This window comes from Theropithecus gelada, chromosome 15 (assembly GCF_003255815.1).
Source record: "Theropithecus gelada isolate Dixy chromosome 15, Tgel_1.0, whole genome shotgun sequence".
In the NCBI taxonomy this organism is placed as follows: domain Eukaryota; kingdom Metazoa; phylum Chordata; class Mammalia; order Primates; family Cercopithecidae; genus Theropithecus; species Theropithecus gelada.
In genome coordinates, this window is record NC_037683.1 from 11,130,680 (window position 1) to 11,158,033 (window position 27,354).

General features: G+C 54.7%; 2 protein-coding genes across 12 annotated transcripts in view; both read left to right on the plus strand.

Annotated features, from left to right (window-relative positions):
* Positions 1-6,107, plus strand: part of ST6GALNAC6 (ST6 N-acetylgalactosaminide alpha-2,6-sialyltransferase 6) — a 22,629-nt gene extending 16,522 nt beyond the window's left edge. For 6 of the 7 annotated variants that reach the window (XM_025358925.1, XM_025358923.1, XM_025358924.1 and 3 more), the window contains 2 exons: positions 3,830-3,937; positions 4,637-6,107. In XM_025358925.1, coding sequence (XP_025214710.1) covers positions 3,830-3,937; positions 4,637-4,826 — 298 coding nt within the window. In that variant the 3' untranslated portion in view covers positions 4,827-6,107. The remainder of the gene's footprint in view (positions 1-3,829; positions 3,938-4,636) is intronic. The other variant, XM_025358922.1, reaches the window with a different exon arrangement.
* Positions 4,638-26,938, plus strand: AK1 (adenylate kinase 1). 5 transcript variants are annotated; one of them, XM_025358931.1, is made up of 8 exons: positions 4,638-4,789; positions 6,085-6,241; positions 18,862-18,900; positions 20,462-20,497; positions 20,679-20,842; positions 21,555-21,671; positions 24,942-25,133; positions 25,378-26,938. In XM_025358931.1, the coding sequence occupies exons 3-8, from the start codon at positions 18,894-18,896 to the stop codon at positions 25,444-25,446; spliced, it is 585 nt and encodes a 194-aa protein (XP_025214716.1). In that variant the 5' UTR covers positions 4,638-4,789; positions 6,085-6,241; positions 18,862-18,893; the 3' UTR covers positions 25,447-26,938. The 5 variants fall into 5 exon arrangements, with proteins under 5 accessions (XP_025214716.1, XP_025214717.1, XP_025214714.1 ...); XM_025358932.1 differs by lacking the exons at positions 4,638-4,789; positions 6,085-6,241 and adding an exon at positions 13,623-13,731; XM_025358929.1 differs by lacking the exons at positions 4,638-4,789; positions 6,085-6,241 and adding an exon at positions 15,780-15,900.
* Positions 26,939-27,354: the final 416 nt, after the last annotated feature.

Genomic DNA, 27,354 nt, shown 5'->3' on the forward strand with positions numbered 1-27,354 from the left:
GCCATTCTCCTGCCTCAGCCTCCCGAGTAGCTGGGACTACAGACGCCCGCCACCTCGCCCGGCTAGGTTTTTGTATTTTTCAGTAGAGATGGGGTTTCACCGTGTTAGCCAGGATGGTCTCGATCTCCTGACCTTGTGATCCACCCGTCTCGGCCTCCCAAAGTGCTGGGATTACAGGCTTGAGCCACCGCGCCCGGCCCCAAATATTAATTGTTAATATATAGAAATGGCATATAGAAATTGATTTTTGTGCAGCCGGGCGCGGTGGCTCACGCCTGTAATTCCAATACTTTGGGAGGCCGAGGCGGGCGAATCACGAGGTCAGGAGATCGAGACCATCCTGGCTAACACGGTGAAACCCTGTCTCTACTAAAAATACAAAAAATTAGCCAGGCGAGGTGGCGGGCGCCTGTAGTCCCAGCTACTCAGGAGGCTGAGGCAGGAGAATGGCATGAGCCAAGATCGCACCACTGCACTCCAGCCTGGGCGACAGAGCGAGACTCCATCTCAGAAAAAAAAAAAAAAAAAAAAGATATTGATTTTTGTGGCTGGGTGTGGTGGCACGTGCCTGTAATCCCAGCTACTCGGAAGGCTGAGGCAAGAGAATTGCTTGAATCCGGGAGTGAAGGTTTCAGTGAGCTGAGATCGCGCCATTGCACTCCAGCCTGGGCAACAAGGCGAGACTCTGTCTCAAAAAAGAAAAAAAAAGAGAAATTGATTGGCTCACTGCACCTCCACCTCCCGGGTTCAAGTGATTCCGTAGGTTTTTTGTAGCTACTTTGATCGGGGTAGCTGTAGGTTTTTTGTAGCTACCCTTTATCAGGCTGACGAAATTCCCTTCTCTTACTAGTTTCCTGAGAATTTTTATTATTACAAGATATTGAATTTTATGAAATGTTTTTCTGCAGCAATTTATATGATCATGTGTTTTTTTTTAAGACTATTAATATGGTGGATTATATTGACTGTTTTGTTTTTATTTTTGTTTTTGTTTTATTTGAGACAGGGTATCCCTCTGAGGCCCAGGCTGGAATGCAGTGGCATGATCATGGCTCACTGCAGCCTCCACCTATCAGGCTCAAGTGATCCTCCCACATCAGCCTCCCTAGTAGCTGGGAGTACAGGCATGCAACACTATGCCTGTAATTTTTGTATTTTTAGTAGAGACGGAGTTTTGCTGTGTTGCTCAGGCTAAGATTTTTGAATATTGAATCAGCTCTGCACTTCTGGAGTAAACATCATTTCTTTGGGATGTATGTATTTATTTTTTATTTTATTTATTTTTTGAGATGAAGTCTTATTCTGTGGCCCAAGCTGGAGTGCAGTGGCGTGATCTTGGCTCACTGTAACCTCCGCCTCCTGGGTTCAAGCGATTCTCCTGCCTCAGCCTCCCAAGTAGCTGGGACTGCAGGTACGCGCCCACCACGCCTGGCTAATTTTTGTATTTTTTTAGTAGAGACGAGATTTCACTATGTTGGCCAGGCTGGTCTCGAACTCCTGACCTCAGGTGATCCACCTGCCTCAGCTTCCCAAAGTGTTGGGATTACAGGCGTGAGCCACTACACCTGGCCAAGGGATGTATTTATATATATACAAAATATTAGCAAATCATATCCATCAGAGATTTTTGTGTTCGTGTTCATGAGAGGTATTGGTCTGTAGGTTTTTCTGGTGCTGTTTTTGCTTGATTTTGGTATCAGGGTCATGCTGGCCTCAGAAAATGAATTGGGAAATGTTCCTTCTTCTATTTTCTGGAAGAGACTGTGTAGAATTGTGCTTCTCTTTAAGTGTTTGGTAGAATTTGCCGGCGACAGTATCTTGGCCTGGAGAGTTCTTTTTCAGAAGATTTTAAACTGTGAATTCAATTTCTTTTTTTTTTTTTTTTTTTTTTTTTTGAGACGGAGTCTCGCTCTGTAGCCCGGGCTGGAGTGCAGTGGCCGGATCTCAGCTCACTGCAAGCTCCGCCTCCCAGGTTTACGCCATTCTCCTGCCTCAGCCTCCCGAGTAGCTGGGACTACAGGCACCCGCCACCTCGCCCGGCTAGTTTTTTGTATTTTTTAGTAGAGACGGGGTTTCACGGTGTTCGCCAGGATGGTCTCGATCTCCTGACCTCGTGATCCGCCCGTCTCGGCCTCCCAAAGTGCTGGGATTACAGGCTTGAGCCACCGCGCCCGGCCTCAATTTCTTTATTATAGGATATTCAGGTTATCTATTTCATCTTGAGTAAATTATGGTCATTTATGGGTTTTAGGGAACTGGCTCATTCTATCTAAGTTGTCAAATGTCTGTATGTGGTTGTGGAATTTTCTTATTATCCTTTTAATGTCTATAGGGTCTATGGTGGTGATTTTCTCTCTTTTATTCCTGATATTGGTGATTTATGTCCTCTCTCTTTTTCTTTGTCAGTTTTGCCAGAGGATTTTGTTTTTGTTTTTGAGATAAAGTCTCACTCTCCCACCCAGGCTGGAGTGCAGTGGTATGATCACAGATCACTGCGTAGCCTCAACCTTCTAGGCTCAAACAATCCTCCCACCTCAGCCTCCCAGGTAGCTAAGACCACAGGCACGTGCCACTACACCTGGCTAATTTTACATATATATAATTTTTTTTTTTTTTTTTTTTGAGACGGAGTCTCACTCTGTTGCCCAGGCTGGAGTGCAGTGGCACAATCTCGGTTCACTGCAACCTTTGCCTTCCAGGTTCAAGCAATTCTCCTGCCTCAGCCTCCTGTGTAGCTGCGATTACAGGCACATGCCACCATGCCCTGCTAATTTTGTATTTTTGGTAGAGACAGGATTTCACCATGTTGGTCAGGCTGGTCTTGAACTCCTGACCTTGTGATCCACCCGCCTTGGCCTCCCAAAGTGCTGGAATTACAGGCGTGAGCCACTGCGCCCAGCCTATTTTTTTTTTTTTTTTAGATGGAGTCTCACTCTGTTGCCCAGGCTAGAGTGTAGTGGTGCAGTCTCGGCTCACTGCAACCTCCACCTCCTGGATTCAAGCAGTTCTCCTGCCTCAGTCTCCCATGTAGCTGTGACTACAAGCACGTGCCACCATGCCTGGCTAATTTTTGTATTTTTAGTAGAGACAGGGTTTCGCCATGTTGGCCAGGCTGATCTCGAATTACTGACCTCAGGTGATCCACCCACCTCAGCCTCCCAAAGTGCTAGGAGTACAGGCATGAGCCACCGCACCTGGCTGAGTTTTAATTTTCTGTAGAGATGAGGTCTCACTATGTTCCTCAGGCTAGTCTTGAAGTCCTGGGATCACAAGTATGAGCCACCACGCCTGGCCTCCCTTCTTTTTTCCATACTACCTGAGAAATGCAGTGTGTATTTATACAGACAGCCCATCTCAATCACACATGGCTGGTGGCCACTGTAGTGTGAGCACAGCTCTTGGTTCTGGGCTACTCCTTCTGGCCTAGCTCTGAACTGCAGTCACTCCAGCATGAACGTATCTGATTAGTCTCCCCTTAGGAGTCTGCTTCTAGCATGGGCACAGCTGTTTTCAGCGTGCTCTATCATCATAGTCACTCAGCCTGCCCAACTGTGACCCGGCTCCCCAGGAGACAGTTCATTTTTCAGCATGCCCTGTTCCTGTTCTTCCCCTCAAAGGAGCTCCCTCCACACCCCTCACCTCTGCCTGGACAGCCCTCTGCCACATGCCATGCTCCCACACGAGGCTGGACTTGGGGTAACCAAGGTGGGGGTGGGGCCCCAATGGGTGGATGAGAGGAGTTCCAGGGAACTCCACGTGGGTGACCCTGGATCACCTGCTCCCATCTCTGCCTGCATGCACCCTCATCGTGACCCCTATTCATCCCCAGGGAGAAGTCTCATTCGTGGTTGAGCACAGGCTGGTTTACCATGGTGATTGCGGTGGAGTTGTGTGACCACGTGCACGTATATGGCATGGTCCCCCCGAACTACTGCAGGTGAGCCCTCCTTGCCAGCGCCCGCCCAGGACAACACTCAGGCACTGGCCGCAGGATGGAGCTGGGAGGGCTGGAAACCTTGGCTGAAGGTGCCTTTGAGGGCCTCTGCTTCATTGTTTTCAAACTGTTCTGCAGAGATCTAGACTTCTTCTGCCTCCTCAGGGGCCTCCACTCCAAGTTCAGCCAGAGTTTATTTATTAATAATAACTATTAGTAGTAGCATTATATATGAAAAGCCCACTAGGGGACAGCTATACTTTACTGAGTACTGACCAGGTACCAAGCATGGCTACATGTAGTCTCTCACTCCTCACAGCAACCTTATGGGATAAGAGCTGTTATTCTTCCCATTTATTAAATGAGAAAAACTGAGGAGTACGTTTTATGAGTAGCCAGAGGTCCTCCAAACAGCAGGAAGAGGGACCAGGCTCCAGTGCCCACAGCCCTCACCACTGCTCTACACTGCCGCCCTCTTGGGGAAAGGAAAAAGTGCCACTGCATTTAAAAAAAAAAAAAAAAAAAAGTTTGGTGGTTACAAACCTAGTCCACCCTGCACCCATTTTACGGATGGGGATACCGAGGCCCCAGGAGGTGTGGGGATTTCTCTTATTGAGGTCCTATGGCAGGCAAGGGGCTGAAAGGGCAAGGACCCTGCCAGCGCCCACCCTGCCCTGATGACTCCCATCTATTCTGTCCCAGCCAGCGGCCCCGCCTCCAGCGCATGCCCTACCACTACTACGAGCCCAAGGGGCCGGACGAATGTGTCACCTACATCCAGAATGAGCACAGCCGCAAGGGCAACCACCACCGCTTTATCACCGAGAAAAGGGTCTTCTCGTCGTGGGCCCAGCTGTATGGCATCACCTTCTCCCACCCCTCCTGGACCTAAGCCACCCAGCCTGTGGGACCTCAGGAGGGTCAGAGGAGAAGCAGCCTCCGCCCAGCCGCTGGGATAGGGACCACCTTCTGGTCAATCAAAGCTCGCCGGAGTGTCTCCCAGCCAATCAGGGCCTTGAGGACGATGTATCCTCCAGCCAATCAGTACCTGGGGAATCTGTTGGCCAATCAGGGATTTGGAAGTCTATGTGATTAATCAGGGGTGTCTTTCTTGTGCAGTCAGGGTCTGCGCACAGTCAATCAGGGTAGAGGGGTATTTCTGAGTCGATCTGAGGCTAAGGACATATCCTTCCCCATGAGGCCTTGGTTCAGAGCCCCGGGAATGGACCCCCCAGTCACTCCCCACTCTACTGGGATAATGAGGTCCTGTCCCAAGGAGCTGGGAACTTGGTGTTGTCCCCTCAATTTCTAGCACCAGAAAGAGAGATTGTGTGGGGGTAGAAGCTGTCTGGAGGCCTGGCCAGAGAATTTTTGGGGTTGTGGAGGTTGTGGGGGCGGTGGGGAGGTCCCAGAGGTGGGAGGCTGGCATCCAGGTCTTGACTCTGCCCTGAGCGACCTTGGACAAACCCTTCCCCCTCTGTGGGCATCCTTCTGCCCACGCCAGTTTCCAGTGCGGAGTCTGAGACCCTTGCCACCTCCCCTACAAGTGCCCTCGGGTCTGCCCTCCCCATCTGGACCCCCCCAGCCACACTATCCCTTGCTGGGAGGCTCAGCTCTTTGGGGGGTCTGGGGTGACCTCCCCACCTCCTGGAAAACTTTAGGGTATTTTTGCGCAAACTCCTCTAGGGTTGGGGGACTCTGAAGGGAATGGGACAAACCTTAAGCTGTTTTCTTAGCCCCTCAGCCAGCTGCCATTAGCTTGGCTCTTTAAGGGCCAGGACTGCTTTTCTGCCCTCTAGCAGGGAGGTTTTCCAACTGTTGGAGGTGCCTTTGGGGCTGCTCCTTTGTCTGGAGCCACTGGCGGCTTCCGAGGGTCTCCCCCGACCCCCTGTCATCCTGGGATGACTGCCGGGAGCTGTGTCGCCTGGGTTCTGTCCCCTGGCTCTGTTATCAGGCACTTTATTAAAGCTGGGCCTCAGTGGATTGTGTTTGTCTCTTGTTCTTCTGGAGCCTGGAAGGGAAGGGCTTCAGGAGGAGGCTGTGAGGCCGGGGGGACCAGATGGAGGAGGCCAGCGGCTAGCCATTGCACACTGGGGTGATGGGTGGGGGCGGCGACCGCCTGAGACTTGGTTTTGTAATGATTTGTACAGGAATAAACACACCTACGCTCCGGCTTCGTGTCCTGTGTCTCCTGGGTCAAGCACAGCCTTCTGGCCCAGCGCTGCATGTGGCCTCAGGACTGCGTCTTCCGGTTGGGGGATTCCAGTAAAGCGATCCTCAGCTTTTGCAGAGCCAGTGGCCAGTGAGGTGTGTATTTTGCATCTTGAGTGGAGGCCTGGGGACTCTGGGGATGGTGGGGGCGTGTGGAGCCAGGCCCATCTGGCTTTTCCTGTCCCCACCTCACCCTGCCTGTGTGACCTTGGGCAAGTCATTTCGCCTCTGAGAGCCCCAATTCCTTCAAGGGCAAAAGGAGACCAGACACCGCCTTCAAGGAGCTCAGGTTCCAGGGAGGGAGGAGCCCCATGGTGCACTAGGAAGAATTCGCACAGAAGCTGGGAGAAGAGTTTGAGCAGTGAGTGCAGAAGGGGTGGGGGAAAGACAGCCCAGGCCACAGAGCCAGAGGTCTCTCAGCTCCTTAAGGGTCTGGGGACCTGATGACTGGGAGCTGCGATTTCCTGCCAAACCCAGCAGGAGGGGGCCTGGCGGGCTGTAACGCTGGCAGGGGTGTGGTGAGTGGTAGTCTCCAAGTTGCCACCAGCCTCTCTGCAAAAGGGCTGTGTACTCCAGGTTGGCAGGAGGCAGGGGTCTGTGACTCCAGAGATTACAAACTGTTTGGGCAGATAAGATGCCCTCAGGGGCGAGGCCTAACAAAGAGTCTGCCTGTGTAAGACACCGGCAGGCAGCCTGCTGGGATCTCCCAGGGCTCCTGAGCTGCTGGGGACAGGAAAGAGAACCCTTCTGGGCACTGGGCCAGCCAGGATGGTGGCGATTGGGGCTGGAAGGCATGAATGGCACCTTGCATCTGCCTCTCAATTCACGTAGCCAATAAGCAGCCATATGCTGCGCACTGTATTAGGGACAGTTGATGAGGGCAGGAGTGTCTGGTGGGAGGAGTGGCCCACAGAGAAGCTTCATGGTGGGATCCCCAGCTTCACCCAGTAGGCAGTGAGGCTACAGCAGGAGGGAGCAGTGAGAGATGAGACTGCCTGGGGCCAGATGGCACAAGGCAAGGCCGTAAATGTCAGTCTGAGGGGGCAAGAGCCTTGATCTTTCTTGTCTTGCTTAGAGAAGTCAAATGGGACCACAGCAGAATGGGCAGGAGGCTGACAGGTAGCATGGCCCAGGGCCCAGGGGCTGACCAGACACAGTAACAGTGGCAGTGGGGCCGGGGGTGCTAGAGAGACTGGGACTCCATGTAAAGTCTACATGGGGAACAGAAAGCTGTGCATGGGCATGGGGATATGGGAATACGGCACCCATCCAACCCCATGCAAAGGCTTCTGGGAACCTGGGTCCAGGAAGAGGTTTTTTTTTGTTTTTTTTTTTTGAGACAGAGACTCGCTCTGTCACCCAGGCTACAGTGCAGTGGCGCAATCTAGGCTCACTGCAACCTCTACCTCCCAGGTTCAAGCGATTCTGCTGCCTCAGCCTCCTAAGTAGATGGGATTCCACAGGCACATGCCACCATGTCCAGCTAATTTTTGTATTTTTAGTAGAGACAGGGTTTCACCATGTTGGTCAGGCTGGTCTTGAACTCCTGACCTCATGATCCACCCACCTCGGCCTCACAAAGTGCTGGGATTTCAGGTGTGAGCCACCACATCCGGCCTTCCTCTTTTTTTTTTTTTTTTTTTTTTTTTTGAGATGGAGTCTCACTCTGTCACCGAGGCTGGAGTGCAGTGGTGCAATCTTGGCTTGTTGCAACCCCTGCCTCCCGGGTTCAAGTGATTCTCGTGCCTCAGCCTCCCAAGTAGCTGGGACTACAAGAGCTTGCCACCATGCCTGGCTAATTTTTGTATTTTTAGTAGAGACGGGGTTTCAGCATGTTGCCCAGGTTGGTCTTGAACTCCTGGCCTCAAATGATCCGCCTGCCTCGGCCTCCCAAAGTGCTGGGATTACAGGCATGAGCCACCGCACCCAACCCCGGCAGAGGTTTCGAGGTAGAATTCCTCCCAGAGTGCTGTGGCTCTTCTCTCTGTCCCCGGGGGAGGGAGAGGTCAGTAGGAGGGGTGTCAAGAGGGGGTCAGTTCCCCAGGGGGAAGTTCAGTGGAGCATCAGGAGGTGGGACTCTGGTGGGCCTAGTCCCCAACTCCTCAATCTCTCACCCCCTCAGTGGGACCCAGTGGAGACTGGCCCACTCATTGCTAAAGTGAGCTTCCTGAAGCCTCCCTCATCACAGCCCTCTTTGCCCTGAAACCTTCACTGGCTCCCTGTTCACTGGCCAGCTCCAAACTTACAGACTTGTCTGGCGTTTGAGGCCTTCCTGCACCTCCATCTGCACCTGCACCCCCCTCCTGGGTACCTCAGTGAGGCTAGTGCTTCCTCACCTCTGTGCAGAGGGCCCTACCCCCACCCCTCCTTGGGAGGGGGCGCCTCCCACCAGCTGCAAACCTATGAATGGCAGCCGCTCCTCTCTGGGCTTCCCGTCCAGCTGTTTCCTGCATCCATTTGTTTCCTGCGGATGCCCCACCAGCCAGGCCCCCTGGGGCAATCCCCAATCCCACTACGTGCTGACTGGTGGGTCCACATGTGAACTTCAGAGTGAGGAGGCCCTGGTACATCCCCTGCAACCCCCATGCCAGCTTGTTTTCAAGTCCTGGAATTTTTTTCCCTTCCCTTCCCTTCCCTTCCCTTCCCTTCCCTTCCCTTCCCTTCCCTTCCCTCCCCTCCCCTCCCCTCCCCTCCCCTCCCCTCTCCTCCTCTCCCCTCCCCTCCCTTCTCTTCTTCCTTTCCCTTCCTCCCTTCCCTTCCCTTCCTCCCTTCCCTTCCCTTCCTCCCTTCCCTTCCCTTCCTCCCTTCCCTTCTTCCCTTCCTTTCTTCCCTTCTCTTCTTCCCTTCCCCTCTTCCCTTTTTCCCTTCTTCCCTTCTTCCCTTTTTCCCTTTTTCCCTTCTTCCCTTTTTCCCTTCTTCCCTTCCCATCTTCCCTTCCCCTCTTCCCTTCCCCTCTTCCCTTCTTCCCTTCCCCTCTTCCCTTTTTCCCTTTTTCCCTTTTTCCCTTCTTCCCTTCTTCCCTTTTTCCCTTCTTCCCTTCTTCCCTTTTTCCCTTCTTCCCTTCTTCCCTTTTTCCCTTCTTCCCTTCTTCCCTTTTTCCCTTCTTCACTTCTTCCCTTTTTCCCTTCTTCCCTTCTTCCCTTTTTCCCTTCTTCCCTTCCCATCTTCCCTTCCCTCTTCCCCTCCCCTCTTCCCTTCCTTTCCCTTCTTTCCTTTCCTTTTTAGACGGAGTCTTGCTCTGTTGCCCAGACTGGAGTGCGGTGGTGCGATCTCAGCTCACTGTAACCTCTGCCCCCCAGGTTCAAGCAACTAGGATTACAAGCGTGCACTACTACACCCAGCTAATTTTTATATTTTTAGTAGAGGTGAGGTTTCACTTTGATGGCCAGGGTGATCTCACACTCCTGGCCTCACGTGTTCTGCCCTCGGCCTCCCATAGTGCTGGGATTACAAACATGAGCCACCGCGCCTGGCTGGAATTTTTTCTTTAACAAAAATATTTTCATTTTAATTTTGTTCCTAAATGTCACAAGCTACAAAATATTTTAAAATATTTTTTAAAAATTGGTTTCATTTTTCTATGTTTCTGTTTTTAGATTTTTTTTTATCATAAAACAATACAAATGATAGAAGATAGAAAGGGAGGGTATTGCCAAGTCCTATTAGGGTATAATCTTCCTGATCTTTCCTCCATGCAATTTTTTTTTTTTTTTTTTTTTGAGACGGAGTCTTTGCTCTGTCGCCCAGGCTGGAGTGCAGTGGCGCCCACTCGGCTCACTACAAGCTCCGCCTCCTGGGTTTACGCCATTCTCCTGCCTCAGCCTCCCGATTAGCTGGGACTACAGGCGCCCACCACCTCGCCCGGCTGGTTTTTTGTACTTTTTAGTAGAGACGGGGTTTCACCGTGTCAGCCAGGATGGTCTCGATCTCCTGACCTTGTGATCCGCCCGTCTCAGCCTCCCAAAGTGCTGGGATTACAGGCGTGAGCCACCGCGCCCGGCCTCCTCCATGCAATTTTTTCTTTTTCTGAGACAACATCACGCTCTGTGTCTCAGGCTGGAGTACACTGGTGTGATCACGGTTTACTGTAGCTTTGACCTCCTGGACTTGAGCAATCCTCCCGCCTCAGCCTCCCGAGTAGCTGGGACTATAGGCAGGCACCATCACACTTGGATAATTAAAACTTTTTTTTTTTTTTTTTAGAGACAGTGTCTTGCTATGTTGCTCAGGCTGGTCTCAAACTCCTGGGCTCAAGTGATCCTCCTGCCTCAGTCTCCCAAAGTGCTGGGATTACAGATGTGAGCCACGGCGCCCAGGCTCCAAGCAATTCTTTTTTCTTTCCCTTTTCCAGTTTTTCTGTCCCTCTGTTTTTTTCTTTTCTTAGGTTATACCTGGGAAATAAAATTCTGAAACGTTAATATTCCAGAATTGGTAGAAAATCCATAGTTCACATGCAAATAAAATAAAAGATACTTAAAACTGATTTTTTAATTAATTAATTTATTTATTTATTTATTTATTTTTTGAGACGGAGTCTCGCTGTGTCTCCCAGGCTGGAGTGCAGTGGCGCGATCTCGGCTCACTGCAAGCTCCGCCTCCCGGGTTCACGCCATTCTCCCGCCTCAGTGTCCCAAGTAGCTGGGACTACAGGCGCTCGCCACCACACCCAGCTAGTTTTTTGTATTTTTAGTAGAGATGGGGTTTCACCATGTTAGCCAGGATGGTCTCGATCTCCTGACCTCGTGATCCACCCGCCTGGGCCTCCCAAAGTGCTGGGATTACAGGCTTGAGCCACTGCGCCCGGCCTGATTTTTTAATTTAAAAAAATTACTTATTTTATTTTAAAACTTGTGGCAAAAAACATATAACAGAAAATTAATCATCTTAAGAATTTTCACACTGTTGGATAGCAGGGCTCCAAAACTTCGTCATTTTGCAGATCTGAGACTCTGTACCCATTAAACAGCAATCCTCCCTTCCTCATCCTCCCCGGCTCCTGGCAGCCACCATTCTACTTTTTTTTCTATGAGTTTGACTCCTTTAGATACTTCAATGTAAAGGAATCATACAGTATTTGCCTTTTTGTGATGGGCTTATTTCACTTACGTAATGTCCTCAAGATTTATCCATGTTAAAGTTGTTATATATATATATATGCTCATTGTATGGAAAAACAAAAATGCTTGGGTGGCTGGGCCCTATGGCACACACCTGTAATCTCAGCACTTTGGGAGGCCAAGGCAGGAGGATTGCTGGAGCCCAGGAATTTGAGGCTGCAGTGATCTATAATTTTGACATAGCACTGCAGCCTGGGCAACAAAGTGAGACCCTGTCTCTTAAAAAAAAAAAAGAAAGCAAGCAAGCCTGGGGGACTGGGCGCAGTGGCTCACGCTTGTAATCCCAGCACTTTGGGAGGTCGAGGCCGAGGCAGGTGGATCACTTGAGGTCAGGAGGTCGAGACCAACCTGGCAAATATGGTGAAACCCTGCCTCTACTAAAAATACAAAAATTAGCCAGGCGTGGTGGCACGTGCCTGTAGTCCCAGCTACTGGGGGACTTGAGGCAGGAGAATCTCTTGAGCCCGGGAGGCAGAGGTCGCAGTGAGCCAAGATTATGCCACTGCACTCCAGCCTGGGCAACAGAGTGAGTCTCCGTCTCATAAATAAATAAATAAATAAATAAACAAATAAATAAAATAATAAAATGCCAGCTGGGCGTGGTGGCTTACGCTGTAATCCCAGCTCTTTTTTTTCTTTTTTTTTTGAGACGGAGTCTCGCTCTGTCCCCCAGGCTGGAGTGCAGTGGCCGGATCTCAGCTCACTGCAAGCTCCGCAAGTATGCAAGTATATTTGTGTGTGTGTGTGTGTGTGTGTGTGTGTGTGTGTGTAAAATCTATTCTCAGACTTTTCTCTTTTTTTTTGCACCTTAACTCTACAAAGTTAAAATTACATTGTCTTACAATCAAATTGAAAACATCTTAGAGTGGGTGAAATGAAACAGGACAGAGAGGACAGGTGTGTGCCTACGACCNGCCAGGATGGTCTCGATCTCCTGACCTCGTGATCCGCCCGTCTCGGCCTCCCAAAGTGCTGGGATTACAGGCTTGAGCCACCGCGCCCGGCCGACTTTTCTCTTTTTTTTGCACCTTAACTCTACAAAGTTAAAATTACATTGTCTTACAATCAAATTGAAAACATCTTAGAGTGGGTGAAATGAAACAGGACAGAGAGGACAGGTGTGTGCCTACGACCGCCTGGCTAGAGGTGACACTTCCACTTTTTTTTTTTTTTTTTTTTTTGGTTTTTTTTTTTGAGATGGCGGTTCGGCAGGATGGTCTCGATCTCCTGACTTCGTGATCCACCCATCTCGGCCTCCCAAAGTGCTGTGTAATCCCAGCTCTTTGGGAGGCCAAGGCAGGCAGATCATCTGAGGTCAGGAGTTCGAGACCAGCCTGACCAACATGGAGAAACCCCGTCTCTACTAAAAATAAAAATTAGCTGGGTGTGGTAGCGCATGCCTGTAATCCCAGCTACTCAGAAAGGCTGAGGCAGGAGAATCGCTTGAACCTGGGAGGCAGAGGTTGCAGTGAATTGAGATCATGCCATTACACTCTAGCCTTGGCCACAAGAGTGAAACTCCATCTCAAAAAAAAAAGCCTGGAGAAGCCTTTAAGTAGGAAGTGGAAGTGTCACCTCTAGCCAGGCGGTCGTAGGCACACACCTGTCCTCTCTGTCCTGTTTCATTTCACCCACTCTAAGATGTTTTCAATTTGATTGTAAGACAATGTAATTTTAACTTTGTAGAGTTAAGGTGCAAAAAAAAAGAGAAAAGTCTGAGAATAGATTTTACACACACACACACACACACACACAAATATACTTGCATATTTGGAGTCTTTTTAAAATTTACTACTTTTAATAATAATAAAAAAAGAGAGGCCGGGCGTGGTGGCTCATGCTTGTAATCCCAGCACTTTGGGAGGCTGACACGGTGGATCACGAGGTCAGGAGTTTAAGACCAGCCTGGCCAACATGGTGAAGGCTTTTGTATCTTTACTAAAGATACAAAAAGTTAGCCAGGTGTGGTGGCTCATGGCTGTAATCCTAGCTACTCGGGAGGCTGAGGCAGGAGAATCGTTTGAACCTGGGAGGCGGAGGTTGCAGTGACCCGAGATCACACCATTGCACTCTAGCCTGGGTGACAGGGTGAGACTCCATCTCAAAAAAAAAAAGAAAGAAAGAAAAAGAAAAAGAAAAAGTAGAGACAGTGTCTCACTATGTTGCCCAGGCTGGTCTTGAACTCCTGGCCTCAAGTGATCCTCCTGGGTCGGCCTCCCAAAGTGCTGGGATTACAGGCGTGAGTCACCACGCATGACCTCAAGTCATTTTTATGCAGGTGGGATCCGAAGAGTGCAGTGGGGCTTTTGGCCTATTTCTTTCTCTTTTTTTTTTCTTTTTTTCTTTTTTTGAGACGGAGTTTCACTCTTGTTGCCCTGTTGCCCAGTCTGGAAGTGCAATGGTGTGATCTTGGCTCACCACAACCTCCGCCTCCTGGGTTCAAGCTATTCTCCTGCCTCAGCCTTCCTAGTAGCTGGGATTACAGGCCTGCGCCACCATGCCCGGTTAATTTTTGTATTTTTAGTAGAGATGGGGTTTCACCATGTTGACCAGGCTGGTCTCGAACTCCTGACCTCAGGTGATCCACCCGCCTCAGGCTCCCAAAGTGCAGGGATTACAGGCATGAGCCACCGCGCCCGGCCTTTTTGCCTATTTGTTACCAATGTTATGTGTGTCTGAAGCCTCTTGTCCCATTAACCACAAACAACTTGGGCTTCCTTTCTCACTCAGACCCTATGGGAAAGTTGCCAACTCCTCACCCACCCTGGCTGTGCCATCATCCCAGTGAGTCCCTGCTGGCACTTTAAAACCTTCCTATGCAAATTTGTGCCCACATGTTTCCTTGAAACAAATTTCTTAAAGTAGAAGGGTGCATTTGAAGTGTCTATGTGTGCGTGTGTGTGTGTGTGTCTGTGTGTGTTATTTTTAGAGATGGGATCTCATTATGTTTCCCAGGCTGGTCTCAGAATTCCTGGCTTCAAGTGAGCTCAAGTGATCCTCCCACCTTGTCCTCCCAAAATGCTGGGGTTACAGGAGTGACTGTCATGCCCAGACCATTTGAAAGTTTGATTTACTTTGTCAATAGCTTTCCCCAAAGGTGCCAATGCACACACCCTTGAGAGGGCCTTTCTTTTTTTTTTTTTTTTTTTTGAGAGACGGAGTCTCGCTCTGTCACCCAGGCTGGAGTGCAGTGGCCGGATCTCTGCTCACTGCAAGCTCCGCCTCCCGGGTTTACGCCATTCTCCTGGCTCAGCCTCCCGAGTAGCTGGGACTACAGGCGCTCGCCACCTCGCCCGGCTAGTTTTTTGTACTTTTTAGTAGAGACGGGGTTTCACCGTGTTAGCCAGGATGGTCTCGATCTCCTGACCTTGTGATCCGCCCGTCTCAGCCTCCCAAAGTGCTAGGATTACAGGCTTGAGCCACCGCGCCCGGCGAGAGGGCCTTTCAAACAGCTTCTAATGCAGAACTCTGACCCCACTGCACCTGCCCCCTCCCCGACAGATGGGGAAACTAAGGTCCCAAGAAGTAAGGATTTATCTGACATTACAGGTAGCAGAGACCCAGGCCTCCTGGTCTCCCGGCTGTTGTGGTTGCTAAGGCACCACCACTGAAGGTGTTCTCAGTTTCCTGGTAGTCTCACTGTCTTGCTCAAATACCTTCTATGGCTCCCTAGGACCTATAATACAAATTCCAAATTCAACCCACCTCACCATCTGGGGCTGCTGCCTGGGCTCCCATCCCTGCCTGGCTACATCACTGAGCACCTACTACTATGCGCCAGTCCCCCTGCAAAACGCTGGATAAACACGTGGCTTTCTGCTAGGGAACCTCTGGCAAGGTAGTTGACATGCTCGCCTCCGGTTCCTCTGCGGTGTCTAAGGATTCGCAGATGCGGCTGGAGTCTGCTGCTTAGCACAGTGAGTGCTCTTTACTGGGAGCTATTCTTTTTATCAAGACCACAAATCCCCTCTCTGGCTATCCACAGCCTTCTGAATGTCCCACATCCTAGCGCTCACTCACTGGGATAAGTGCGCTGCCCGGCAGCTCCAGGGGAGCAGCGCTGGTTTTCTATCATCTTCTACCTTACCGGGTGGTTTTGGGGGTTCTGGAGGGGATTCCAGCCCCAGAGAAGCTCCAAGGGTCCCTCCCAACAGGGGAGGAGTTCCAGGTGGGTCTCGGCCAGGGCCTCTGGGCAGGCTCTGAGGGCGGGCTTGGGGACTGTGGCCAGCAAAAGAGCCACTACTCTCTGAGCCTCAGTTTCTCCAGCTATCATAGGGAAAGCCTGGCCTTGTACCCTGGAGTGTACCTTAGGCACAGTGGGGGTACCGCAATGGAAAACTCTTGGCAAACTGTGAAGTGTAGTTGGCGTGTGTGGGCACAGCCACCTGGGGGTGCACGGTGCGGGGCACATGGTGCCGGGCGCGGTGTCGCCGCACACCCGGGCTCGGGTTCGGTACCGCCCCGCTTCCCGGTCCCTGGTCCGCTCTCCCTCCCTCCTTCCCGCCCTCCCTGCTTTCGGGAACGCCGGCTCCCGGCATGCCGCGCGCTGACAGCCTTATAAATAGTCGCCTTTGCCGGCGGCCGCGAGGACGGGCAGGGCACGCACTGGCCTCGGCGCCCACCCGCACCCCTCGCCAGGTCAGTGCGTGCCCGAGCGTGTCTGGGGGGCGCCTCCGCGGGGAGGGGCAGCGGCACCGGGGGAGGGCGGGGGCGTGCTGGTGCGGGGCTCTCTGGGGTCTGTGAGGCTGTGTATCCGTGGTTGTGATTCGTGTGTGTTTGCGTGGCTGTGTTCCCCGGACCCTGGGGATCTGTGCCTCGCTGCCTGTGCCTTTGTGGATCCGTGCGTGTGTGTGTGCGTGTGCGTGTGTGTGTGTCTGTTGCAGCCCCTTCCAGCCTCCCAGATAGTCACCCCTTTGTTCTGGCTGGCACTCCTGGGGCTCCAGGTCACTGCCCTTGGTATGTCCCAGCTGGGGCCCAGAGAGGGGGAGCTGTGGCCTGGCTCCCTGCCCCAGAGGACCTGGACAGGGGCAGCCTCTGTGCTTGGTGGGGCTATACTGTCACACCACTTCTAGTGCTGGGTGCATCACCCCCTTGGATGCTCAGAGCTTGCCCTAGCCTCCTGACCAGAGCCCCAGGGCCAGCGCTTGGGGCCTCCTGGCAGCACTGCTCAGTGGCCACCTGGTACTCCTCAACAGCAGCAGGACAGGCCCAGAGAGGGGCGCCAGCTGCCCAAGGTCACACAGCTGAGTGATGGAGCTGGGATTCGAACCCTAGTCAGTTGCTACCCACTGGGAAACGACTAGGTTGGGTCAGAAGCTGGGAGACCTGGGCTTGCCTTGGCCTTGCCTTGTGATTGGGGTTAAGTCACCGTCCCTCTGGGCCTCAGCCCCACAGACCCCTTAGCAGACCATCCAGTCATATTAGGAGTCGCTGAGGCCTCAACCCAGGGGCCTTATAAGGCCTGGGTGCTTAGCCCGTAACCCAACTCCATCCTAGACCCCTGTCCTCTGTGAGGCCTCCTCACGACCCAAGTTATTTTAGATCAAGGAATTGGCAGGTGCCAGCAGGGCGGAGGGGCTTAGATTACCAGGAGGGGGCAGGGCAGGGTCGAGGCCACTTCTCAGGGCTTCACTGTGGTTGTTCCTGGCCCAGGACACTCCCCCTCCCATGGGCAGCTGCTGAGGGGCACCTGGCAGCTCCTACCCCCGCTGAAGCACACTCAGCAGGAAAAGTGGCTGCCACTCCTGCCTGGGGCAGCAGGGACATCAGCAAAGCCGCTTCAGCTCCTACTGCGTGCCAGGCCCAGAGTAGCAGAAACCCAGGGCCAAGATGGACCCTAGCCGGCCCTCGAACCAGTCTATCCTCCTCCCCATGCCTCAGTTTCCTCCCAAGGCAGTGAGGATGAAACGAGGCTCCCCAGCCCTGTGCTCAGCCTGTGTCAGGCCCAGTCAGTGGGACCTACGCCCACAGCACAGAAGAGGGGTCCAGTACAGCGTGGTTGTGCGGTGCAGGACAGGTTTCCAGGAGGCGCCTGCCAGTGTGGGAGTGGAGGGCAGAGTCCAGGAAGGCTTCCTGAAGGAGGTGGCACCTGAACTGAGTCCCACGCAATAGCGAGGTGGGGAAAGGCATCCAGGCATTGGGTACATCTGCCAGTGGCAACTGATAGGGTTGCAGGGGGAGCAGAGGTCAGCTCACCGGGACCTGTCCACTATGTCAAGGGGCCCAGGCTTTGTCTGGGAGCCGAGAGGGCAACACATGCAAAGTTGTAAGCGGGTGTGTGATGTGGTCTGATGCCTGCCAGAGAAAATCCTGCAAATGGCCTGGCAGGGTGTGGAGGCTTCGAGACCCACGTGGAGGCGGGGGCAGTGGCCCAGCCTCTTGCTTAGCACAGGACATAGTGGTGACCAGACAGATGGAGAGAGCCTGGGGAGTGGAGGGTTGGGCAGTGGCTGTGCAGGGCTGTGGAGAGGAGAGGGGAGCCTTCACACTGACTTGGCCTATGGCTTGGCCAAAGGGGCTTGGAACTGGGACTCGGGGAGGGCTGTTCAGAGCCTGGGAAGCCTGTGGGGCTTCTGGGGCCTGTCTGGGGGGCTTGGATGTCTGGGGCTGGGGAGAGAGGCCTGGGCTGCCTGCACAGGGATGGGAGTCCTTAGAGCCTGAAGCCAAGTAGAGAGGGTGGTGTGGGTGCCTGGGGTGGAGGTCCCAGTGTGGGTGGGGTTGCTGGCTGGAGGTCAAGGCTGGAGGGAAGTGTGGCTGTGGTGGTCGTGAGTGGCCTTGGGGAGGGCTGGTGGGTGGGAGCGAAGAAGTGGAGGCCAAAGGTGTCCAGGGGGCGATTCTGAGATGGGGGGGTGAGGTGGGGAAGGTCCTGGGGTTGTGGCAGCACAGGATGGGGTCGCAGATGTGATTGGGCTCATGGGCAGGCTGAGGCCAAGGTGGGGGCAGTAAAGCCTCAAAGGATGGGGGTGCAGGGACAATGCGTGGGGCTGGGTGCTGGACCTGTAGACGTGAAGGGCCTGGGACCACCTCATTTTGACAATTATAAAGGGCTATGTTCATGCGAGTGGCTCCTGTAGATTCCTCCACCTCAGGCCTGTGTGTCCGTTAGAGGATCCCCATCCAAACCTCATCCCAGACACACGTAGTTTCTGGCCACCTCCCGCCTCCTGGCAGCTTCCCTCCGGCCCTGGGGAGCGTTGTCAAGGCATCTGAGCAGACGCTGGCCTCGCGCCCTGTTTTCTGAGAGTTTAGAGGGGAGCAGCTCTGCAGCTGTGTGGCCGCTGTTTATGTCCCTCGGTGCCATCCTTACCGTCCCAGCCCCTCCAGTGGGAACCCAGGTAGATGGGAGGGGGCTACTGCCCTTCTGTGACAGGTGAAGCCAGGGAGGCCAGAGAGGAAAGGTGATTTTTCCAAGGTCACTTTCCCAAGGTGACTTTCTCAGGGAAGGTCCTGGGCCTTCCCTGCCACCGGCAGCCCCCTCTGCCCTCAGACTGCGTGTCGGGCCTGGCACACACCGGTTGCCTTGGGTGTGGCTTAGCAGAAGGTGAGTCAGGGTGAGGAGGAAAATCCCTCCCCAGCCCAGCCTGTGCCCTTGTCTTGCAGAGCATTGACACGGCTCCCGGGACCTCGGCAGGATGGAAGGTATGAGCCTCCTCTCCTTTTGCCCATTGCCTGGGCCTCAGTGTGCCTGACTGTTAAGGGGGTGCACTCTCAGGGAGACATTCTGGGAGGGGTTGGAGAAGGTTCTGGGGCTGCCAGAGGGGGCCTGGCTGGGAGCCTCCAGTATCTTCCTCTGGCCTCTCACGGGATGTGCCAGCTCCAATATTAATTTTAGAAGTGATGAGGCCTCCCCAAGGCTCCTGAGGGCCCCAGCACACACCCTCTATGCTGGATTTATAGAGCTGAGACCCTGCCCCGTGGAGAGGCCACAGATACACAAAACAGCAGGTCTAATGAGGACAAGGCAAGTCCCCATACCTCTCGGGGACTCAGTTTCCCTATCATCCAGTGAGGGTGGGCCTTGAGGAAGTCTTGGACCCTCCTGGCTCCTATGGGCTGGGACTTAGAGGGAGACACGGGCGGGCAGAGAGTCCAGAACGGGCCCGCCCGCAGCTGCTGGCAGCACCATCCGTCCAGTCCCTGGCACTGTGCCTTGGCCTGGGCAGCTCTTAAAGACGCTCAGTGGGCCTGCTGCTGCCTGAGCTCCAAACGTCAACAGCCACAGGGCTGCGGCCTCCCCACCCCTGGGACAGGAGCCCGCGGGAGGAGCCGTTCTTGACAGCTCCTACAGGGCTCCAGCCTCATGGCTGGGAGGGCCCCTGGGAGCCACCCAGCCCACCTCCTCCCTCCAGCCTCAAGGCCCACCCTCACTGGAAGGGGCAGAGAACCAGAGAGGGACAGGCCTTTCCTAAGTCACACAGCAGGGTGGGATACAGCCTGCTCCCTCTATTTCCCTGGGAAGCGGGGAGCCTGAGAGCCCAGGGGAGGAGCCTGGGTTCCGGTTTGGGTTCTGGCATCCCTTGAGCAGGCCCTGCCTCTCTCGAGCTGAGTTTCCCTCTGCCCGGTGGGGCTGTGGCCTTGCTGGGATCTAACAGCAGGCGGGATGAGACAGAGGTTGGAGCCAAGCTCACCACCCTCTCTGGGCAAGAGTTCTACGTGCCCACCACAGCCCTCCACCCCGGCAACCATCTCCATGGCAACATATGTTGTGGTTGCTAAGCCCACGTTGGCACTGCCAGGGGAGGCGGGTGATGGGCCAGCCCAGGGCCTGAGAGGGGAAGGGCAGGGGACACGGGAGACACGGCAGGACGGGACCATGGGCTGCTGTTCCTCGAGTGACCCCCGCAGAGAAGACGATCTGAAGGCCAGAGGTGACCGGCCCCTGGGGTCCAGCCACCCACAGGGAGACGCCATGAGGGTTGGCGGCCCAGCCCACTGGCTGCGTGGAGAGTACTTAGCCTCTAGGCCTTTGCCTCCGCCCGTCTGGCTGCCTGGGGCGCCCTCCCTTCCCAGACCTCTCCCAGGCTCCGAGCTTACTCACATCCCTGCTCACTCTGGGCTGTGACTTGTCTGCCTCCCTGACGGAGCGCCAGCGGTGTCTGTCCCTCCGCCTGGGGCCCAGCACAGGCCTGGGACTCCAGAGGTGCCTCTGGCTGTGGGTCCAGCGAGTGACTGAGCCCTGCTCCCCTTTTCTCTCCCACAGAGAAGCTGAAGAAAACCAAGATCATCTTTGTGGTGGGTGAGTTGCGGGCAGGCGGATGGTGCGGCAAGGGTCTTCTTGCTGGAGGGAGGCGCTGGAGGGAGCCCGGGCCTGGGGCTGCAGCCTGGACTCTGCCCCTCCCTCGCCGGGAGACCCTGGCAGCCCCTGTGCCTCCTGGGACCCTGTGTCTTGGGGTTTGTGAATGGGCGGGCGTTTGCAGGCGGGCCTGGCTCGGGGAAGGGCACCCAGTGTGAGAAGATCGTGCAGAAGTATGGCTACACCCACCTCTCCACCGGGGACCTCCTGCGGGCCGAAGTCAGCTCAGGCTCGGCCAGGGGCAAGAAGCTGTCGGAAATCATGGAGAAGGGACAGCTGGTTCCGCTGGTGAGTGGGCCCTGGTGGGGAGAGGGGCAGGGGATGACGGTAGCCCTGACTGGGTGTCCCACCAGCAGCAAAGCCCACGACACACAGGCAAAGCTGATCGTAACCGCCCCCGGCTCCAAACCCTTCTGTAGTTCCCCATTGCCCTGGACAGAAAGTTCCTTCCAGAAGCTTCTAAGACCTTGCAGAACTCTGCCCTGCCCCCCACTCTCCCCTTGCCCTCCATCCTCCAGCCACCCTGGCCTCTGTCCCCTCAAACCAGCCATACTCTTTCTTGCCTGGAATATTCTTTCCTCTTCAGCTTTCAGACTTCCCTAAGTCCCCAGATTTGGCCTAAGACCCCCTCAATTTTCTACTCCAGAAGCCCCACTTCTCTTCCCGTACAACCTGTGCCATGCTTGGAAATGGAGAAATCATCTGTGGAATGTGTGTGTCTCCTCACCAGCCCCTGAGCTTCCCAGGGCAGGGAAGGTCTGATTGTCCCATGGCCACGTCCTCGGGACCCAGGACAGCACCTGGCTGGAAGGAGGGACTCAGTGAATACTGTCTAGTGAATGCATCATTCATTCACTCAGTCCAGGTCCCCACAATTCCGAGGAGGCTTCCTGGAGGGGGAGGCTTGTTTGGGACATTCGTGTAGGGGAGAGGGCATTTCAGGTGGCAGGACCAGCTGGAGCAGAGGCTCATGGCCCCTTCCTCATTTGCTGTGCCCCAGGAAACAGTGTTGGACATGCTCCGGGATGCCATGGTGGCCAAAGTCGATACCTCCAAAGGCTTCCTGATCGATGGCTACCCGCGGGAGGTGCAGCAAGGAGAAGAGTTTGAGCGACGGGTAAGGCACTGACCCAAGTGGGGATCCTGGTGGGCTGGGGCAGGATAAGATTCCCATCGCCGTGGGCGGGCCTGTGGGGGCTGCGATGCAGGTCAGAGTTCTGAGCAGAGGCTGATGCGTGGAGTGTGGGTGAGAAGGAAAGCCAGGAAGACTTCCTGGAAGGGTAGAAGAAAATGTGTAGAAGGGGAAGCGCCAGGCAGCGGAGCTCCCAAACCTGGGCTCAGATTCCAGCTCAACGGCTTGAGATCTTGGGCCATCCTGAACCTTGGTTTTCCCATCTGCAAAATGCAGGGAATGGGGGGACCAGGTCACAGCTACCTTAAGGGGCAGTGTGGGGACTGGACAGGATGCGCCCTCCAAGTGTGGGGCTTGGCTCCCCATAAACACACAGAAGGGCAGGGAATAGCATTGGCAGGGCTGGAAAGGCAAGGCCAGTGTGGGGAGAACAGAATATGTGAGCAGGGCGACAAGGGATGTTCCAGCCTGGCTGGAGGCTGCAAATGCCATGAAGGGACATCGGTCTCCTTCCAGGGGTCATGAGGAGCCTTGCTGGAAAGAGCAGGCCTGGAAAAGGATAGCCCTGAGCTTCCTAGCATGAGCACCCTGCAGACACACCTTTCCCAGGGCGAGACACCTCACACACACACACACGTGCACAAAGCCCACAAGTTCATACACACAAGGCCGGGCATGTGCATGCGTGCACACACACGGCAGTGGATACTGCACTCCTCTACATGCATGACACAGATGCAGCACACATATGCAGGGATGCACACGTGCTCGCACACATGGCCCTGTGCACACACATACACCTTTGCCTCCGTGTCACAAGGCTGTATGGGAGAAACAGATGGGACTCCAAGGGCCTAGGAGGGAGAGGTTGGCAAGGGCTGCGGGGAGCCTAACCAGCATCCCAGTGGGCTAGGGCAGGATAAGACTCCCATCACCATGCCCCATTCCCATGCCCCGTCCCCGTCTCCGTGGGGCCTTCTGGGCTTCCGTAGCTTCCAGCCTCATCTGGGGGTAGGAGGCCATATTTTCTGACCTCTGAATGGCTGCACGACCTCAGGAAAGTGTCTACCCCACTCTGCCCCTCACCTTCCCTATCTGAAATGGGGGTTAGCTGGATTCCTTCAGACTTCACCCCTGACGCTGTGTCAGGTGCCACAGTTCTGAAGGATGTCCTGGCCTGGCTCACACGTACCAGCTGTGTGGTCTCACCTGTGACCCTCAGGGCCACATCTAGAAAATAGAGTTCATGAAAGTCGGCCGGGCTCAGTGGCTCACACCTGAAATCCTAGCACTTTGGGAGGCCAAGGAGGGCGGATCACTTGAGGTCAGGAGTTCAACACCAGCCTGGCCAACATGGTGAAACCTCATGTACTAAAAATACAAAAATTAGCTAGGTGTGGTGGCAGGTGTCTGTAATCCCAGCTACTCAGGAAGCTGAGACACGAGAATCGCTTGAACCCGGCTGATGGAGGTTGCAGTGAGCCAATATCACGCCACTGTACTCAAGCCTGAACGACTCCGTCTCAAAAAAAAAAAAAAAAAAAAGGTCCCCACCCTCCCAGGGCTGTTGTAGGTGCCACTGAGGGCCGCAGGCTCAGGCTCAGCCCTGGGCCCAGGCCTGCTGTGGCCTCCAGGGGTCCAGGCAGCTGGTCTTCTTGGCTCTGGACACCAGGGGGCGTCAGGGGTTCACCAAAGGAGGGAGAATCAGCCTGGAAGTGTGGCCGGTTCACACCCAGAGCTTTTCTGGAGACTGGCAGTGCCCGGTGTGGGCTCCTCGGGCTAAATGCCCATTGTCCTGACCGGGAGACTGAGGCCCCACAGCCAGAATCTCAAGCCCAGAGGCTAAGCTGGCTCTCCCAGATTTGCCACCTCTGCCGGGGGTGTAGAAAGAGCCTACTGTGCTTGGTTCTGGAGACCCAGATGAACCAGAGATGTGAGCCTGTGCCCTGGAGGAGCTCAGTAGCTGATGGATGATGATGAGGGGCAGGTGGCCTTGAAGTCGAGGTCACACTGCTGGGTCCAGGCCCGCCTTTGCCCCCATGGTAATCTGTAAGACAGAAGCAGCTGCTGGGTGGTGCGGAGTCACTGGACAGGAGGAGCTGTCCTCCCTGAAGGCAGCTGACACTGTCACCCCACATCCTTAACTACGCAGGCGCTAGGGATGAGCGTCAGGATGGGTACCACAGGCGAGGACAAAGGGCTTGCTCCAGGTCACACAGCTGGACGAAGGCAGGGGTGAGCCTGGGTCCAGGTCAGTCTGACGCCAGAGGTCAGGCTGCTTCTCGCCTCTGTCCAGCTGTGTGGCCTTGGGCAAGCCTCTTGGTCACAGAGCTGGAAAGAGGCGTGAAACAGCCTGACCTGAGAGGCGGCGCCCCAAGGCCTTGACAGGGGCCCAGGGCCAAAGGTGCGCAGAAGGCCTTGGGGGCTGGCCCAGGCAGTTGGAAGCAGGAGGCAGGGCTTGAAGGTCCCAATCCCATTCCTAAAGCTGTGTCAGTCACGGGTGACTCTGGGTGGCTGTGCCCTCCCAGGCAGGCAGCTGTGGTGGTCAGATTGAGCGAGGCAGGGGCTGCAGAGCCTTATTCCTCTTGCCTTTCCAAGGCGTCCCATGGATGACATGGATGACATGACGTTCCAATGACAGTGAGATTGCTCAGAACCCCTCAGAACTCAGCAGCCGCTCACCCCTTCCCTCATCCCTTGTTCCTTTGTCAAAGGACCCCAAAAGTGTGAGACAAGTGCCTCCCTGCCCTCAGGGGCCCTTGGGAGACCTGCTTAAGGAAAGATAAAGGCACTGGGAGAGTCTGTTCCAGGAGGCTGGGAGTACTGGGGGGCAGGGGGTGACATCAGAAAGACTGACCTGAAGAAGTGAGCTTTGAGCTGAAACCTGACGCTTGGTACTGAGGTGAAGGCGAGTTAGGATCAGGCTTGGGGGAGAGGGCTCCCAGCAGAGGGAACAGCATGGGCACAGGTCTGGCACGGAAGAAGGTGGATGAGAGCCTAGAACAGAGAGAGTTAGGCTCTCTGAGTCTGGCAAGGAGTGTGGACTTTCTCCTGAGGGCACTGGGGAGCCATGGCAGAGGTTTGAGCAGGGGAGTGGCAGGAAAGATTGGCTTTAGGAAGGTCTTTCAGGCTGCCTTGGGGAAGGGATTGAGGGTCTGAGGGGGTATCTGTTGGGGCCTCATAGATGGGAAGATGGGGAGGAGATGGCCCTAGGGGGCGGGAATGGGGTCCCTGTCACATGGTGCCCGCCTGCAGATCGGACAGCCCACACTGCTGCTGTATGTGGACGCAGGCCCCGAGACCATGACCCAGCGGCTCCTGAAACGTGGAGAGACCAGCGGGCGCGTGGATGACAATGAGGAGACCATCAAAAAGCGGCTGGAGACCTATTACAAGGCCACAGAACCCGTCATCGCCTTCTATGAGAAACGTGGCATTGTGCGCAAGGTGGGCCCCGCGGGCCCAAGGGGAGCTCCGGGAAAAACGGGTTCCTATGTGGTTCAGCCTCAGCTCGCTGTGTGGCCTTAGGCCAGCCCCTCTCTCTGAGCCTTGGTTTCCCCACTGGTTCAGTGAGAGGCTGCCGTCAATTAGGTTGGGCTCGGGGAGGCAGGCCTGGCCTCTGGGACCTGCCATGGTGAGGCCCACCCGGCTCCACCTGGTGACTCAGCCCTCACGGCTCATCTCCCCGCAGGTCAACGCCGAGGGCTCCGTGGACAGTGTCTTCTCCCAGGTCTGCACCCACCTGGACGCCCTGAAGTAGCAACGCTGGAGCCACTTCCCCAGCTCAGAGCCCCACCCCACCCCTGTCCTGATTCGAGGTCCTCCTGGCCTGAGCACAGCAACTCCACCCTGCCCGGCTGAGCACAGACGGAGGAAGCCACTTATCCTGTTTTCATGGACAGCTGAGCACTAAAGGAATTTCTAAGGACATTTGGTTTTACTGCTTTTCTCTGCTTCCAGTTGGAGTTGATTCATGTACTTGTGCCCACCTGGCCAGGAGTCCCCAGCCCCTCACCCTTCGTTCCTCCTCAGCCTCCCTTGGCCAGCCACCCCTCCTCTAGCTCTGGTGGGAGTCCCAAGGCCCTTCCTCGCACAGGGCATTTCTGGCCTGAGGACCTGGTGCTGAGTGGCAGGGCCCCTGCTCTGAGGGGCTCATGTTCAGGCACAGCCGGTGCCAGCCTGGGCTCCTCTGCATCTTGCTCTGTGGCCTTGGCCCTGACCGCCATCGCTCTGAGCATATGTTCCATGCCTGGCCCTTGCTGGGGCCTGGACTGCACAGGCAGCAAGGTCATGGGCTGAGTGGGGCTTCCTGGGCAGTGGGGGCAGCCCACGCCAGCCGGCCCAGTGGGCAGTGCACTGGCTTCCTTGGTGCAAGAGGCTCGGAGGGTCTGAAAAGGGCATCTCAATGGCATGGGTGGGTGGGGAGTCATGTTACTGAAATTGACTGGGGGAGGCCCGATGAGGTGGCTCACGCCTGTAATCCCAGGACTTTGGGCAGCTGAGGCAGGAGGATCACCTGAGGTCAGGAGTTCGAGAGCAGCCTGGCCAACATGGCGAAACCCCTTATCTACTAAAAATACAAAAATTAGCTGGGCATGTTGGCGCACGCCTGTAGTCCCAGCTACTCGTGAGGCTGAGGCAGGAGAATTGCTTGAACCCGAGAGGTGGAGGTTGCAGTGAGCCAAGATTGCACCACTGCACTCCAACCTGGGTGACAGAGCGAGACTCCGTCTCAAAAAAAAAAAAAAAAGAAATTAGGGGAATCATGGTCAGGGTGAGACCTGAAGGACTTCCCCCTGTGTTGCCCTGGACACAGCCCACCCTTTCTGAGCGTTTGCAATTCTAAAACGGACTCAATGTCCCCCTCACCACCTCAAGGTCAAGATGAGAACACACTGAGTGAGGAGTGTATGCTGTCCATTGCCACGGCCATGGACCGACCAGAGCAGCCTGGCCCGAAGCGTGCAGGACCCCAGATGACTTGGGGACACCCCAGAATCCCCTGGGGAGAACCCTTCCTGCGCTCTTTCATTTTTTGACCTCATCACTGAGAAAGGCTCAGTTTGGTGCTCATGTGTCCTTAACACCTGATGTGGCCCAAGCTGGGCTCCCTTTAAAGCCAAGAGAGCCTCTGTGGGCCACGCCTGCCCGAATGAAATCCGAACAGTTGGGGCTGGTCATGGCAAGTGGGGCTGGTTTTTCATTTCCATTGGTTATTTAAAGTTTCCCTTAAAATAAACAATTTTAAGTTATAAAAGGTGAATCTATTGAAAGAAGAACATGAAAGAAATAAACAGGAGTTCAGCAGAGGTAGCAGAAGACAGGCATGTAGGGGGAGCCATCCTGTCCCAAGGGGGTTCTGGGTGGCAGGGGCTGTGTGGAGGCCTCTGCTGCTGGTCCTCAGTTTTCTGCATTGGCAGCGTGGGGCACACAGGGCTGCAGCAGGTTCCAGCTCCTGGGTCCTGCATCTGTCAAACCGGATTCACGCACTCATACTCACACGCACACACACGCACTCACACATACACACTGACCCACACATTTGCACTCACACTCACACACATGCACACATGCATGCACACTCACATTCACACACATTTACACGCATGTGTACGCAAACCACTCATACACATCCACACACATTTACACACTCACAGTCACCCACTCG

Coding starts and splice junctions, on each gene's coding strand:
- AK1 (XM_025358928.1), top strand. CDS start 19,862: ATGAGACAGAGGTTGGAGCCAAGCTCACCACCCTCTCTGGGCAAGAGT. Junction 20,130..20,461: donor AGACGATCTGAAGGCCAGAG/GTGACCGGCCCC, acceptor TCTCTCCCACAG/AGAAGCTGAAGAAAACCAAG. Junction 21,672..24,941: donor GAGAAGAGTTTGAGCGACGG/GTAAGGCACTGA, acceptor GCCCGCCTGCAG/ATCGGACAGCCCACACTGCT.